Below are 15,129 nucleotides of genomic sequence, written 5' to 3'. Positions count from 1 at the left end.
AGGACATATCCCTGACTAGCTTTCCTAGCAGATTTGGTTGTCTTCCCCTCCCTGATTCATTCTTCTTTTCCTTGCCCATGTGCACGCTTGCACTCCTCTCTGTGTACGCGTGAAACTTGCTCTACCTCTACTTGCTCATGCTCTACGGCTTCTTCTCCCTCTCCTCTCCTCCTGTGCCGTGCGCTTATTCTTTCGTGTGGGGTGGTGGTGTTGGTCGTGGCCTGATCACTAAACGAAACAGGAGTTTCTATTTTTTATTCGGGTTTCATCTCTTCGCAATTGCTCAGAACAAAGCGCTTTTATAAAAAAGAAAGTTTACTCAGGCTTGTATCCCCCTCCCTCCCCGACCTCTTTTCTACCACTCCACCTTTGTCTCTTCTTCCTTTTCCTCGAAACGCCCTCCTTGCACCACCGGTTTGTGCTTCTCTCTCTGGAGGCTTCGTTGAGCCGACGCCACAGGCTCGTGAACTGTTGAGCTCACCCTCGTCATCTTGTCGGATTTTTCTTCCTTCTTTACAAGTCTCACTTCTCGCGCCGTCTCCACCACGCCATGATCCAGCCACAGCTTGTGCTTCTCCGCGAAGGTACGGACACCTCGCAGGGTAAGCCGCAGCTCATCAGCAACATCAATGCCTGCATCAGCATCGTGGACACCGTGAAATCTACCCTCGGACCATGCGGCATGGATAAGCTCATCCACAACGGACGCGATGTTCAGATCAGTAACGACGGCGCCACTATCATGAATCTGCTCGAAATTGTGCACCCAGCTGCAAAGAGTCTCGTGGACATTGCGCGTGCGCAAGACAACGAGGTGGGCGATGGTACGACCTCTGTCGTCGTTCTCGCTGGCGAACTGCTGAAGGAGTCGAAGCAGTGCGTGGAGGACGGCATTGCGCCGCAGGTGATTGTCAAAGCCTACCGCAACTCCCTCAGCATTGCGATAAAGGCGCTGGATGAGCTTTGCGTCCCGTTCAAGGCTGAGGGCAACTCGAACGAGGAGAACTTGATTCGCTGTGCCGAGACCGCGCTCAACTCGAAGCTGATCAACACAGAGCGGCGCTTCTTCGCCGAGATGGCGGTGAAGGCTGTGATGGCGCTAAATGAGGACATGAACCTTGACCTCATTGGCATCAAGAAGGTGGCCGGCGGTAGCATGCGCGACAGCCTGCTGGTGGACGGTGTTGCGTTCAAAAAGACTTTCTCCTACGCTGGTTTCGAGCAGCAGCGCAAGAAGTTCGACAACCCGAAGGTGCTGCTGCTGAACGTGGAGCTGGAGCTCAAGGCCGAAAAGGATAATGCAGAGGTGCGCCTCAAGGACCCGAAACAGTACCAGTCTATAGTCGATGCAGAGTGGAAGATCATCTTCGATAAGCTGGACAAGTGTGTGGCTACGGGCGCCAATGTGGTGCTCTCTCGCCTGCCTATCGGCGACTTAGCCACGCAGTACTTTGCAGATCGAGACATCTTCTGTGCCGGCCGCGTGGCAAACGACGACATGACGCGCATGTGCATGGCTACCGGCGGTGTGGTGCAGTCTACGCTTAACAATGTCCCGGCTGGGGTACTCGGCACATGTGGCACGTTTGAGGAGCGTCAGGTCGGTACGGAGCGCTTCAACTTCTTTACCGGGTGCAAGAGCTCGAAGACATCCACCGTGATTCTGCGCGGCGGTGCCCAGCAGTTCATTGAAGAGGCTGACCGCTCCTTGCACGACGCCATCTGTATAGTGAAGCGCGCAATCAAGACCGGCTCTGTCGTCGGTGGCGGTGGTGCCATCGAGATGGAACTGAGCAAGAAACTGCGCGAGTACTCGCGGACGATCAAGGGTAAGGAGCAGATGGTGGTCTCCGGATACGCCCGCGCGCTGGAGATCATTCCGCGCCAGCTCGCTGAGAACGCCGGCCACGATAGCACTGACACAGTGAACAAGCTGCGCCAGAAGCACTATGTGACCTCTGAAAAGGACAGCCAGTGGTATGGCGTCGACATCTTCAACGGTGGTGTGTGCGACACTTTCGCTAACTTTGTGTGGGAGCCTACGCTGGTGAAGCGGAACGCGCTGCAGAGCGCCACAGAGGCGGCTTGCCTGATTCTCTCGATCGATGAGACCGTGACGAACCCAGAATCGGACGCTGCCAAGAAGCAGGCGGTTGGCGGCGGCGGTCGCGGTGGCAACATGGCCATGAGCAAGGCGGGCATGGGCGGCATGTTTGCTGGTGCCCCAGGCGTCACACGCATGAAGGGCGGTCGTGGCAAGTAGGCGCGTATGCACCTGCTTGCTCTCCTCATGCCACCACCGCCGGCCGTGGTGCTTGATGTGTCTCGTGTGCTACGAGGGCGTGCAAGGAGATGGAAGCGACGAAGGTCAGGGAAGCGCGACGCGTAGCTGCACCCCTTCACGGTGTAGCAGCCGCAGAACGGACGCGCTGCATGCTTGACCTCCTTTGTTGTTTTCTTCTGTTGACGAGTACGATTTCTTTGCATGGGGAAGCTCAATGCCTAATAGAACAAGCGATGCCGTTGAGCCTCGTGAGGCAGAACGAAAAGCTCAAGGGCGAGCGGAGAGATGCTTGGCATGGTAACAGAAACACCACAAAAGGTCCGCTTTCTCCTGTTCCCTCGCCGTGTTCGTGGTTTGTTGTCTCGGTCCTTCTCTCTGCCACAGACTTCCGGTGTACCTTCCGCGTACGCTATGATGACATGCAGTCAGAGAGAGAGAGTTCCCCTCCCGCTCCCCAATGCATTGCCGTCGGGCCCTTCCTTTGGCGCCTCTCTCACAAACACAAGGGTACATACGATTCTCTCGTGAATTCTTGGCCGCTTCGTATGCTTGTGCTTGGTGCACCTCATCGCCTCTCCCCGCGTTCTCCGAGATCGGGCTGTCTGCCATGGCGAATAGAACTGGAGAGTCGAGGGGTGGGGACACGTAGGAAGAGAAGGCGCCTCTCAACACGGAAGCCAGCACATAGAGGGAGAAGACGAGACGATGGCGCACAGAAAGGCGTTGATGGAGAGAACACAGCATCATAGGCAGTGGTGTGCGTATGTGTGTGCACGGGTGATACAGAGTGCACGAGGAATAGAACGGGCAGCTTCTCCTTTAGGTTATCTCCCTTGTTGGCGTAGTGTATTGAGCTGTAACTGCCGTTTGCTCGCTCGTTGTTTTTCTCTTCTTTCTTTTTTTTTCTTTTCCGTTCCTTTAGTCTTAAAACGCGCGCACCCCTCGGCAGCCCACACACCCACAGTCAACGGATAGCTCTTGTAAGTAATGCGCCGACGCTGACACCGAGCCACACTCCCCCTCCGTGCCGGGAAGAAGACAGACAAAAAGGACACATGCGCAAACACGACGAAAGCCCGATAGATGACACAGATAACGCGAAGACTTCACCCCGACGTCTCGAGCCTGCAGCGCTTCTGTGTGAGGTTTCTACACACACCTACACGCATACATACGCCCCTCATGCGCTCCACTGCGGTGGGAAAAAAGAGGCACGCCGGCTCAGGAGCTTCCTGCTGCCTGCGCCCACTCACCCTCGCTCTCTCCTACGACCTATCCAAGGGACTTATGCTCACCGGGGCACGGTTTCATGCTCCCTATCGCGCTAGCACCCCTCCTTGGTTGTAAGAGGGACGCGAGGTGAGGAGTAGGAAGGAAAAGACATGTGGATGTACCCAACAAACGGTGTTACACTCAATTGTGCGTGTGTGCGTTGCCACTTGCTGCCACCTTTGTCTTCTCGGCGTTTGCCGTCTGCGCTTTTTCTCGTGCTTCTTCCGTGCACTGCCTGCACAAACCAATGCACGCACGCACACGCGCGTCTCCCGTTGCCGTTGCCATTGCTTCCGTGAACGAGAAACGTCTGAGCACACGCACACATTAAAAAAGGAGCGTCTGGAGCAACTCTTCTTTTTGTGCGGGGAAGGGCTTCCACAGAGATACACACACACGCTGGCAAACGCACGCACGCACACACACACACACAGTGTCGGATCGGCGCAAGAGCGTGTGCGCATGTCTGTTCTTTTTCTTTTTTAGCCTTGCTGCGGAGGTGTTGCGAGTGTGTTGTGGCTCTCGGCGTATCCTTGTTGACGTGGTAGCACCCCTCTTCATTTTACTGGCGCATATCGGAAGGACAAAAGGATCTTGACGCTTGGAACTGAGTCTCCTTGACGTTCCCTCCTGCCCACGTTGCAGCGCGTGCCGAAAGGTACTTGGCTCGATTTTTATCCGTGAATGTTGACTCGCCCCGCAAAACTCGCATGCTTCGTCAGTCGCTTCTTCGACTCCCGTGGTGGAACTTCCAGACGGAGCACCGTCAGCGGTGCGTGATGATGTACGGCGGCGCGCGCACCAAGAACACACACAACGCAAATCACCGCGTCTACGTCCGCAAGTTCAAACGCAATGCCTTTCCGAATCGCACGCGACATCATTGGGCTGTCTCGATGACTGGTGTGCAGGGACAGCGACCGCGTCGCATGCCGTGGCCGTACGACTTGACGTCAATGATTTTCAACCAGCCCCGCCAGGGCTCTGACAAGATCGGCTACGTGGTCGGCACCAGCATGCTCAAGACGGCTGTGGTGGCAGCGAATCACATGGTCTACTACCCGAAGTTCAACCAGCGCGTGTCGCGCACGAGTCGCTTCTTTGCTCACGATGAGGATCTCGCTTGCGTCGAGGGTGACCTGGTACACATCAAGCAGTCTCGAAAGATCTCCAAGTACAAGCACTACTATGTCTTCAGCATCCTAGAGCCGAACATTGAAGGACGAGAGCGGCTGAAGCTCGGGCTCAAGGCAGTGCCGCCGCCGCTGTTCGGTTACCCAGTGTCGCGCCGTGTTGTGAAGCTGAACCTGACTAACACAGAGGGCACCAAGGAGAAGCTGGCAGCGGCGATTCAGGAGCACGTGCAGGATGCCTATAGGTTTGCTGGGCCGACACCAGATCAACCGCGCGCCAAGCTGACGGACTCTGCTTCCTTCGATGAGGCGAACAAGATGATTGCCCCGAACGCGTCTGTGACAGCGGAGCTGCCGCCCGGTGAGGAGCCCACGTTTCTTGGAGGCGGGCAACCAGTGGCCGAGGAGTTCAGCGAAGTGGAGGAGGACAGCCGCCATAAGAAGGGTGACGACTACTGGATGAACCTGCAGCCGTCTGACAAGTACGACTTCAAAAACTTGAAGAAGTCGCCTTAGGCGGCGTCGCGAATATACTGTGCACGGTGCCCCGCCTCCTCCGGTTTGGTGTCCGGGTCTTTGTGAATGCGTTGTTGGTGGTTTCTACATGTGAGGGGGTCGGTAAGCGGGTAAGTGGAGCTGTAGAACAATCTGAGAATAGCCCCGGCCCACCTCTCTCTCGCGCTTGTGTCTTTGTTTCGTGGTGCTCACAGTAACTACATAAGCGTATGGGGATTCCTCCCGACTATATATATATATATGTTTGCGCTGCCGACATTGTGCTACCTGCACGACCTTGTGTCTGTGTACCTCTGCATGTGTGCAGGGTCGTTGGCGGCATCACGTTTCTACCTTCTATCTCAGCAGAGCGAAAAAAAAAACGAGAAAGAATAGACATACAAGAGGGTGCTGGCGGTGCTAGTGGGAGGCGGGGGGAGGCAGCCCTGTTCCTGTTTCTCTTGCTAGTCAGTCAACAAAGCAGCAGCAAGGCACCGGTTTCGAATCAGCTTCTTCACCATGTTTGATAAAAGCTTACCACGGCAGGGTTGTCGACGGGCACAACTGCTTCTCTGCCTGCCCTTGGTGAGTGCGCATTACGCGTGAATCGCACGCCTTGCGCTGGGTTCATCTTTCAACCACGCCGCTACCTACATGCTTGTTTCGGCCTGGACGAAAACAGCTGGGCTCTGAGTCTGCACATCATGCTCACAACTCTCCCCTACTCTCTCCTGCGCCTGACGCATCACGTCGTTTGACACTTCATCTTTCGCGTGATGTGCCTTATGGTTCTCACGCTCTCGGCCTGCTGCTGCACTGCTTACTCAGTATCCATTCTATCTCGAACTCCCAGACACCTCAACCTACCCCATCTCTTTCCCCTCGTCACCTACACTCCACTTCTTTCTCACGCACTCGAGTGTCTACCTCTCTCCCTCCCTCTCTCTCGTTCATATCTCCCTCAGTCTCTCTGTGTCCTTGAGGTGACGCAGCCGCATACAGAGCTCCTCTCTTTGGTCGTGGTGGTTCTGCGGTGGCCCTCCCTCCTTCCCTCTACTCTCACGCTCTTCCAAGCATAGAAAGGAAAAGCAAAAGATACCGACGGCTAGCCGCGCACTTGCCAGCACTGCGAAAAGAAAAACAAAAGGAAGGATCTCGCTTGCACTATGCCCGGGTTCAACTTTGAAAATGTGCAGCGTAACCTCAGCCTGGAGAATGAGGGCTACTCTGCGCCACGAACGCTGAAGACCGGTACGACTATCGTCGGTGTCGTTTACAAGGACGGCGTCGTGCTCGGAGCTGACACTCGTGCCACCGAGGGCAGTATTGTGGCGGACAAGTGCTGCCGCAAGATCCACTACATGGCTCCGAATATCATGTGCTGCGGTGCCGGCACGTCGGCGGACACAGAGGCCGTGACGAATATGGTGTCCTCGCACCTGGCCCTGCACCGGCTCGAGACGGGCAAGCAGTCCCGCGTGCTCGAGGCACTGACGTTGCTGAAGCGCCACTTGTACCGCTACCAGGGTCACGTCAGCGCAGCGCTTGTGCTCGGTGGCGTGGATGTGGAGGGCCCGTTCTTAGCCACCATCGCGCCACACGGCAGCACCGATCGTCTGCCCTTCGTGACGATGGGCAGCGGTAGCATTGCCGCCATGGCTCAGTTGGAGGTTGCCTACAAAGACAACATGACGTGCGAGGAGGCCAAGGAGCTGGTGACGTCGGCTATCCACAAGGGCATCTTTAATGATCCCTACAGCGGCACCCAGGTGGACGTGTGCGTCATCACGAAGGACAAGACGGAACTCATGATCGGTTACGACACGCCGAACAAGCGCATGCACCCGCGGCAGGAAGTCATGCTCCCTCCTGGTACTACGCCGGTGCTCAAGGAGGAGATCCGTCACTTGGTTGATATAGTGGATGTCTGATGCCGCGAACACCCAGGGACGAAAATTGAACCGATTCAGGCCATATATGTGGAGGTGGGAATGGTGTCTGCGGTGGTTGCACGCCGTGATGGGAGAAAACAGCAGGCCGGGAGAGAAGTCGCCTGTAGCGTCAGCGTCGGCGTCGGCATGCGGAGGGCGTTGGTTTTGGATATGTCTGCGTGTATGTAAGGGACGGATGTAGGCCAGCTTGGAGTTTCCGGCACTGCGATGAGGGAAGCTCTCTCCCTCGCCCTCTCACGGCAAGGCCGCAATGCGCTCCTCCGTCCACGGGTCTGCGTGTACACACAGTCGTGTATGCATATGTGTGGGTCTGTGTGTAAGCATTCGAGTGCGGGTATACCGGTGCCCCTCTCTTTGTGTATCGGCCAATATATCCATGTGCTTGTGTGTTGCAGTTTGCTTTTTTATTTGTACCATCGTTTTCTCGCGCCTGCATCCTCCCTCCGATGTGTGGAGGGGGCTTGAAGTGGAGTGGGTGGGCTGCACGGCGCTTCGGCCTTCTGTTCTCGCGTCACTGTTTCATGAGATGGAGTTCCAAGTACAAAAAAGAAAAGCAACGACAGCACCCCCCCCCCTCCCTCCCCCCAAAAAAGACACAATAGCGTTGGGGCGTGCTCATCAGTGCAGAAAGAGTCGGGGGGGGGGGATGGGGAGAGGCAATCAAAGTAAGCGAGCTTGTTGTTTCCTTCTGTGTGCGTTCGCCGTTCTACGCTGGCAGTGTGAAGAGACGGCTCGTTACATTTGCGTTCCATCCGGTAAGGGGATGCTTAGCGTGTGTCCCTCGCCCAGTCATGCGTGTTGCTGCGTTCGATGCTTGTGGCTCGATGCTCTGCACCTTTCTTTTGCTCTCCTCTTCATTGTGTCTGCTCTTTTCCCTTCCATGCATGGAACAGAGGCTACTGTCTGGACGCAGCAAGACGCGGCGCCGACCCATTTGCCCATGGCACGTCCCGTCGCAGGTACGGCATCGCTCCTCTATCCGTCGCTCTTGGCCTCTTCTCTCTTTTGGTGTCGTTGACTGGGCGCCTTTTCTTTTTCTGGTGTTTCACTCTCTGCAGTCGGTGCTGTGCATTCTGGTACGTGCGGCACCTCTCTCTACTCTCGACAGTGTGCTTGCACTTTATTATACACTTGTAGTGGAACTGCTTATCGACACAAATTCGTCTACACAGGCGTACCCCCTTGGGCGCCATCGCACTCGCTCTTCTTTTTCTCTTGATTTTAGTGGTTTCTTCTGCCTTGTGCATGCGCTGGCGATGGGCGGCGTACGCATCGCCCGATGCAACCCCAAGTTGCTCGACTTTGTTACATGGGCTGTTATGAAAGGGTGCCGCCTCTTCCAGCGTGTCCACGTCACTCCGCTGGGCCTTGTTGCCACTGAGCGGATTCCGGAGTTCGACTTTGTCGCCGTCGTCCCCGTCGAGGCAACGCAGAGCCTGCTGAGCATCGCCGATGACCCAAGCTTTGCCTTGAAGGTGTCTGCCGAGCGACACGGTGAGCCTGTGCCGTTCTGGGAGGACCTGACACGTGGCTCCTTCGTGTTTCTGGGGTTTCTCACCAAGGCGCTTCTCACTGGTCATCCGCGCGGCGTGCAGACTTATTTGGATGTGCTGCCGTTTGACCCGGCGATGCCGATTGGTAAAGTGGCAGATGCGGCGCAGACTACGAAAGGCTACAAGGAGTGGGCGGCGCCGCTCGTGGCGCAGTGCAAAGTGGAGGAGAGCGACTTCGACGCTGCTTTCCGCCACGTCTACTGCCTCTTCCGCCGTCACGCGATTCCGTTCTGGTCGACTAGTGATGTCGGCGGCTCGGGGCACCCCTATTTCCGGCAATTCCCGTATGCGCGGCGAGGGCAGGGGGAGCTGATGGGTATGGTGCCGGTCATGGACTTGGCGCTGCACTCGCCACAGCCGAACGCCATGATTGGGTATCCAGATGAGGAAATGTTGCAGTGGCTTTCGCTTCACAAGAAGGCAGCGGTGCAGCAGGAGAAAGGTTACTTTGTAATGCAGGCATTCCGCGACATCGAAGAGGGTGAGGTAATATCGGTTAATAAGAACGCGTACTTCAACTTCGACGACGACGCTTTCGAGGCGTGGTTTGGATACCCAAATGTGTCTCAGGTTTCGGCGGAGGGGAGCGGAGAGCTCGGCAGTGGGAGCAAGTCAAACGGAGGAGAGGGCGCGGCAGTAAACTGCGCCTTCTGATACGCGCATGTGTGTGTGCGTGTGGACATGGTGCTTCCCACTTCGAGCACGCGTTGCTGCTCGCATCTGCTGCTGCTGATACTGCGTGTACGACATGAGCCTTGAATGCGCGGAATGCAAATGCCTTCTTTGCTCCGCGTCTCCCATACTGATGGCGACAAGAGAGCATGTGTGCCGCGAGGGGGGGGGGAGAAAGAGTGGTGTGGAGGAGGAGGAGAAAAAGATGATGACCATCATGCGCTGTTGGGGTTCAACAAGGGACCAACGTGCGCAGAGAGGATTGCTGAAAACAGTGGCTGCACTTCATGCTTGTCAGAGCTGTCTGGGGCGGGGCTGGTCATATTCCGTCTCCTGTGATCCACTTTTTTCCCTTTGTGTTGTGACCACCCCTCCTCGAGCCCCGCCTCCACTTGGGCTCTATTCAACTCCGCGTGTTTCTCCCTCTGTGGTCTCGCCACTTTTCCCCATTCTGTGCTTGCATGACGCGTTGAGTGGGTGGGAGAGGTGCTGCAGTCTGACAGGGCGACAGAGGGGAGGAGGCGGGGAGTAGCAAAGGGGGTGCTGATATGTCTTTACAGATCTTCCGGCACACAAGCTGTAAAAGAAAGACGATTCTAAAGCCGAGAATAGATGAACCACCACTCCTTACTCCACAGCCACGGAGCGAGGCAGGCGAATGTCTCTGGCGGCGCAGCTTGATGCCGAGGGAAAGGGAGGGGCTGTCACGCTTAAAGATGACCGCGTTCGGTGATGGTTTGCCATGCCAAGCCCACCACTTTTGTGTACTGCGGCTAGTCTGCACATCTACCGAGGCGCGCTTGCGGGTAAACGCATGCGTAGGCGGATTGAAGAGAGAGTGGGGTGTGGGTAATCTTGCTTGCTTCCCGCACTGCACTGCTCATATCTCATGTCGTCGCACTCTCGCTCTCTCATGCCCTTTTCTTGTCTGCAGATCTCAACGTTGAGGAAACAGTGGCATTCACTGAGGCAGGTGTGGCGCTCCTTTTCCTTTGCCTGCCGTCCTCTTCTCCGTTTGGTGCCGCGGGCTCATCCTATCACTTCCTCTCTCCTCTCTCTGCTGCACACTTCTGCGCGTGCACACACTTGTACGGGACGTTGCCACTCCACACACGAGTTCTGGGACACCGGCCTGGTTGAGTGAACGACATAGGTGCCCGCGCGGGCATGCGAAATCGCACAGTGCGCGATGCCGCAGTCTCAATCGAGCTGGCGAGCTGCCTCGTCATGTGAGTCTAGCAACGCAGACGCGATGGCAGAAACCACGATGACGGCCGAGCGGCAGATGGCGGGTATCAAGAGTCGCGAGCGACTGCGACGGGATCAAGAGAGGCAGCTACGGCAACTCCCATTTCTGTACCACCGCGTCAAAGATCTTCATGACACGTGCGAGCGGCTGGAGCAGGAGCTCGCGAGCTCGCATCAGCGAGTGGCCGCCTTTCAGCAGGAAGCGTTTGCTCTGCGCAGCCTCATCAAGTTCACCGAGCATCCTGAGCTAGCCGCGGCGGCAAAGGACGATGCAGCCAAGCACGTGCTGCAAGAAGAGGTGAGGGAACTGCGAAACCAGGTTCAAAGGCTGCAGCGCGAGAAGGAACTGTCACTGCGTCAGTCTGAGGAGGCGTGCGAGGCTGCAGAGTTTTACAAGGAGCTCTGCGATCAGCTCTACGAGGAGTCTCTGCGTGCCGCGGAGGCAATCGCGGTCGATGGCGCTACGTCGGGCTTGGAATGCATTGTGACACCACTGCCGAACGGAAACATCGATGGCGCGACGCTCTCCGCCTCTACTGCCCCGTCTACGGCGACCTCGATGGAAGCGCAGATGAGGCAGCTGCACGGGGCCCTGGAATTCGAGCGAGCGCGGTCGTCGGCGCTCGAGGAGACGGTGAGTTTGCTTCACACTGCCATGAAAGCGACCACTGCCGCTGACACTAAGCGCTCTACTCCTGCGCCAGACAGCTCTGCAGGGTGGGCAGAGAGGCGCAGAGGGGACGACACTAGTGCCGTCTACGCCAGCCGTTCTCACGTGTTCGCAGACGACACCCGAAAGAGTAGGACCCGGCTAAAGCGACTTGTGGCCGTTCTGCGCATCGAGAATCGTCTTTTGACGCAGCGGGTGTCAGAGGTGGTCGCGCGCAACATGCGCTGCGTCAAGGACATTTCGGCCCTAAAGCTGGCCAACAAACGCCTTGAGCTGAACCAGCGGCAAGAGAGCTAGCGTCCTAGGCTGCCCGCTTTCGAATCACCAAAGCACACCTGCTCTGTCCACGCCACTCTCCGTGCCGTTCGCCTTCTTGGGCCCTGATAGCTTCCTTTTCCTTTTCGTCCGCTTCTGCTTCTGTGCTCTCGCTGCCGTTTTTTTTTTTTTTACTTCCCCGTCCACTGTGTCTGTGTGTGTGTGTGTGTGTTTTCGCGTATTGCTCCTCGTTGACTCTGCTCTGTAGACACGTATCATGCCTCTGAAACTGTCTCACTCCACGGGCGGAGCAAAAGAGAGGGGAGGAGGAACGCCATAGTACTTCTGCAGCGATGACAGCTGCGGTTGCTGCTCCTGCCGTTTCCCTCGCTCGCCTTTCCCATGTGCACTCAAGGCAAAGCTCACCTGCAAGCTCTGGCTGGTATGGTGGCTGTTCACCTTTTCGTCCACGTGTTTGTGCTTGTGCGTATGTGCGATGCATCGAGGAAATGTATGAGCATGCCATGTTTCCGTCTCCGCCACTGCTACGCGATTTTACATCGCGTCAGTGGAGTGGGCCTTCATTGTCTTCCTTCCTGGACGGCCTTCCTTTGCGTCTACTTTGCACACGTGCCCCGTCTTCCACCTCCCTATTCTTGCATCTCCCAGGTTTGCCTTATCGGGCACAGCGGAGGCAAACGCCCTTTCTCTCTCTTGCACCAGCGCCCCGCCGTGCGCTCTTGCTCGACTGCTGCTTTATGCCTTCACACAACCCGATAGAGCCTCTGGAAATGTCCCAATTATGGGTGAAGCGCGCAAAGGCGGAGATGACGCGGCACTCGCGGGTGCTAGAGACGATCAACCGCGTATTTCCCATGCCGTTCGAGGAGCGTCGCTCTCGTGTTGGCATGACGAGCTACGCCACGTACCGCTGGCTGCGTTACTTCCCCGTTATTCTGGTGCCCGTGGTTGTCATGGGAACGCTCCTGGAAACGCGTGACAACCCGCAGGAGCACGTCTTTACGTCGCTACACCTGTGGCTCGCTGACCATGGCGTCTTCCGTCACGACACTGTGAAGGCGTTGAACCCAGCCTTTGAGGATGAGCGGCGCTCAATCGAGTGGAAAGCAAATGACCGCAAGTGGCGCTTCACCGGCATGGATATGCCATCAGAGCGAGAGATACGCGAGTTTGCTGCCATCAACATTGATCGTCAATCGCGGCGTCAACTATGAGTCGGTGGCAGCGGGCAGGTGATGTCAGCCGTGCGTCGCACAGTCACGGCGACGGCGCTCTCTTTGTTCTGCTATCGACGCAACCCGAAGTCGAGGGGTGCTTGCTGTTCTTTTCGCGTTTTCGTGAGCGCGGTAGAGGGCTCGCTGTACAGTCGCGGGATATTCTTTTCCTGGTGTGCGTGTGGACTCGTGAGCGTGTTCCGTCTGTCTGTGCGCTTTTTTCTGTCAGGTCAACCATCTTTTTTTCTTCTGATGCGCGGCCATGTACGTGCGCGTCGCCGTCTTCGCAGACGCATTGCGTTTGAGCTTGCCTTGTCGCGTTTACACACGGATTTGAGAGCATGGCGGATTGAACGTATTTACGAAGGCTCCCCCCTCCCCAAAGAAAAATCCATGATGAGCCAGCGAGGGCCCATAAACGGCTGTCTTCTCTGCTGCGGCGCAGCTACCGGCTAGCCACGCAGACGAAGTCGCATACTCCATGGTCTTTTACACGTACGCTGCTTTCGATTTCACCATGTCCATCCGAATCGTGCCCCTTTTCTCGGTGTTCCCCTCTCACCTCCCCTTTCTACCATTCCTTTCTTTCCCTCATCCGTCACGTTCATTCTTTGGCGATCCACCCTATCCGCGCGCGCTCAAACACACAAGGTTAGATCGTCGATCATGGGTAAGGATCAGGCCAACGTCAAGGGCTGCCGCTTCCGCGTTTCCGTCGCACTGCCCGTCGGCGCGGTGGTGAACTGCGCGGACAACACCGGCGCCAAGAACCTGTACGTCATTTCCGTGAAGGGCTACCACGGCCGTCTTAACCGTCTGCCGTCTGCTGCCCTAGGCGATATGGTGATGTGCTCTGTGAAGAAGGGCAAGCCGGAGCTGCGCAAGAAGGTGCTGAACGCTGTGATCATCCGTCAGCGCAAGAGCTGGCGCCGCAAGGACGGTACGGTGATTTACTTCGAGGACAACGCTGGCGTGATCGTGAACCCCAAAGGCGAAATGAAGGGTTCCGGCATTGCCGGCCCGGTGGCGAAGGAGTCTGCGGACCTGTGGCCCAAGATCTCCACGCACGCCCCCGCAATCGTCTAATGAACTGCCTGTCGCAGCGACCACGGCCCTCTCGCTTTCCCTTGGTTGGCTCGTTAAACGACTGAACCGGCTTCTCTTTCTCTGTCGCTACTCGTCTCCATTTCCGTTTCACGCGACATACTTGTCTATTATGTCGCTGCCTTTATGTGTGTGTGTGTTGCAGGGACGGGGTAGGGGGCTGAGGCGGCAAGATAAGCAGGGGTGCCAAGGCACGGGCAGAGGCCAAAAGCAGACGTCGGCGATGATGGGCCTTCCTCGACTTTCTTCGTTGTGGTCTTATCTTTGCTCGTTTTAATTCTTGTTTTTTCATTTCTCATCGTCTGCAACGAAAAGAAAAATCAAAGAAGGAGCGCAGAAGAACGGGCTCGCGACGTGCGTACACGTATTGAGATCGCTTCCCTTTTTGCGAAGTGTTTCTCGACCTCTGGTACACATCTTTCGTGGGCTGCTGTGCACCATGCTCAGCGCGCGACGTCGAGCCGTGCTTGCTTCCTTCAATGGCCTCCCGCCCTGTGCCTTTATCTTCCACTGGAGGAGTGTGGCACCTCGCTCGCCAGTGATGAGAGGAAGGCGGAGTGGACAGACACCGTTTTTTTTCTTTTCGCAATGAGGAGGTGAGGAGTTGGTCTGTGTGGCGCTCCTCATGATGATAGGCTTCATGGTCGACTTACCGCGCGAGGAGCAGCATACCCATCCACCTCCAAGCTCCTCGAAGAGGTCAGGAAATGCCGTTTCTCATGCCCCGCCAGTCTCTTGTGTAACTTTCTTCCCTTTTACTCTTCATCTCACTCATCCGTGCCTCGTTGACCACTTCACCGTAACCAAACCCCTCCCTTTCGATTTCTCCTACCCCCCAACCCCACACTCGCTCACTCGCACCCCTTTGCTCGTGTTTCCCTCCCTATTATACTTTATGCGTGCGCACTCCATAAAGTGTTGCAATCATGGGTAAGGATCAGGCCAACGTCAAGGGCTGCCGCTTCCGCGTTTCCGTCGCACTGCCCGTCGGCGCGGTGGTGAACTGCGCGGACAACACCGGCGCCAAGAACCTGTACGTCATTTCCGTGAAGGGCTACCACGGCCGTCTTAACCGTCTGCCGTCTGCTGCCCTAGGCGATATGGTGATGTGCTCTGTGAAGAAGGGCAAGCCGGAGCTGCGCAAGAAGGTGCTGAACGCTGTGATCATCCGTCAGCGCAAGAGCTGGCGCCGCAAGGACGGTACGGTGATTTACTTCGAGGACAACGCTGGCGTGATCGTGAACCCCAAAGGCGAA

At 56.6% G+C, this 15,129-nt stretch overlaps 7 protein-coding genes across 7 annotated transcripts; all 7 read left to right on the top strand.

Annotated features, from left to right (window-relative positions):
* Nucleotides 1–550: 550 nt before the first annotated feature.
* On the top strand, nucleotides 551–2,263 carry LDBPK_353900 (T-complex protein 1, eta subunit, putative; the record flags this gene model as incomplete). Its single annotated transcript, XM_003864921.1, has 1 exon — nucleotides 551–2,263. The coding sequence occupies one exon, from the start codon at nucleotides 551–553 to the stop codon at nucleotides 2,261–2,263; it is 1,713 nt and encodes a 570-aa protein (XP_003864969.1).
* Nucleotides 2,264–4,266: 2,003 nt separating this feature from the next.
* LDBPK_353890 (30S Ribosomal protein S17-like protein) lies at nucleotides 4,267–5,205 on the top strand (the record flags this gene model as incomplete). Its single annotated transcript, XM_003864920.1, has 1 exon — nucleotides 4,267–5,205. The coding sequence occupies one exon, from the start codon at nucleotides 4,267–4,269 to the stop codon at nucleotides 5,203–5,205; it is 939 nt and encodes a 312-aa protein (XP_003864968.1).
* A 1,145-nt stretch (nucleotides 5,206–6,350) lies between these two features.
* LDBPK_353880 (proteasome beta 2 subunit, putative) lies at nucleotides 6,351–7,115 on the top strand (the record flags this gene model as incomplete). Its single annotated transcript, XM_003864919.1, has 1 exon — nucleotides 6,351–7,115. The coding sequence occupies one exon, from the start codon at nucleotides 6,351–6,353 to the stop codon at nucleotides 7,113–7,115; it is 765 nt and encodes a 254-aa protein (XP_003864967.1).
* A 1,277-nt stretch (nucleotides 7,116–8,392) lies between these two features.
* On the top strand, nucleotides 8,393–9,343 carry LDBPK_353870 (hypothetical protein, conserved; the record flags this gene model as incomplete). The annotated part of the gene is made up of 1 exon (XM_003864918.1): nucleotides 8,393–9,343. The coding sequence occupies one exon, from the start codon at nucleotides 8,393–8,395 to the stop codon at nucleotides 9,341–9,343; it is 951 nt and encodes a 316-aa protein (XP_003864966.1).
* Nucleotides 9,344–10,613: 1,270 nt separating this feature from the next.
* LDBPK_353860 (hypothetical protein, conserved) lies at nucleotides 10,614–11,576 on the top strand (the record flags this gene model as incomplete). The annotated part of the gene is made up of 1 exon (XM_003864917.1): nucleotides 10,614–11,576. One exon carries the CDS (start codon nucleotides 10,614–10,616, stop codon nucleotides 11,574–11,576), a length of 963 nt encoding a protein of 320 aa, XP_003864965.1.
* A 749-nt stretch (nucleotides 11,577–12,325) lies between these two features.
* On the top strand, nucleotides 12,326–12,769 carry LDBPK_353850 (hypothetical protein, conserved; the record flags this gene model as incomplete). Its single annotated transcript, XM_003864916.1, has 1 exon — nucleotides 12,326–12,769. The coding sequence occupies one exon, from the start codon at nucleotides 12,326–12,328 to the stop codon at nucleotides 12,767–12,769; it is 444 nt and encodes a 147-aa protein (XP_003864964.1).
* Nucleotides 12,770–13,435: 666 nt separating this feature from the next.
* LDBPK_353840 (60S ribosomal protein L23, putative) lies at nucleotides 13,436–13,855 on the top strand (the record flags this gene model as incomplete). The annotated part of the gene is made up of 1 exon (XM_003864915.1): nucleotides 13,436–13,855. The coding sequence occupies one exon, from the start codon at nucleotides 13,436–13,438 to the stop codon at nucleotides 13,853–13,855; it is 420 nt and encodes a 139-aa protein (XP_003864963.1).
* Between the last annotated feature and the right edge of the window lie 1,274 nt (nucleotides 13,856–15,129).

This window comes from Leishmania donovani, chromosome 35, assembly GCF_000227135.1.
Source record: "Leishmania donovani BPK282A1 complete genome, chromosome 35".
In the NCBI taxonomy this organism is placed as follows: domain Eukaryota; phylum Euglenozoa; class Kinetoplastea; order Trypanosomatida; family Trypanosomatidae; genus Leishmania; species Leishmania donovani.
Note: the sequence above shows the minus strand (reverse complement) of the source record. Positions and strands in the feature narration are given on the sequence as shown.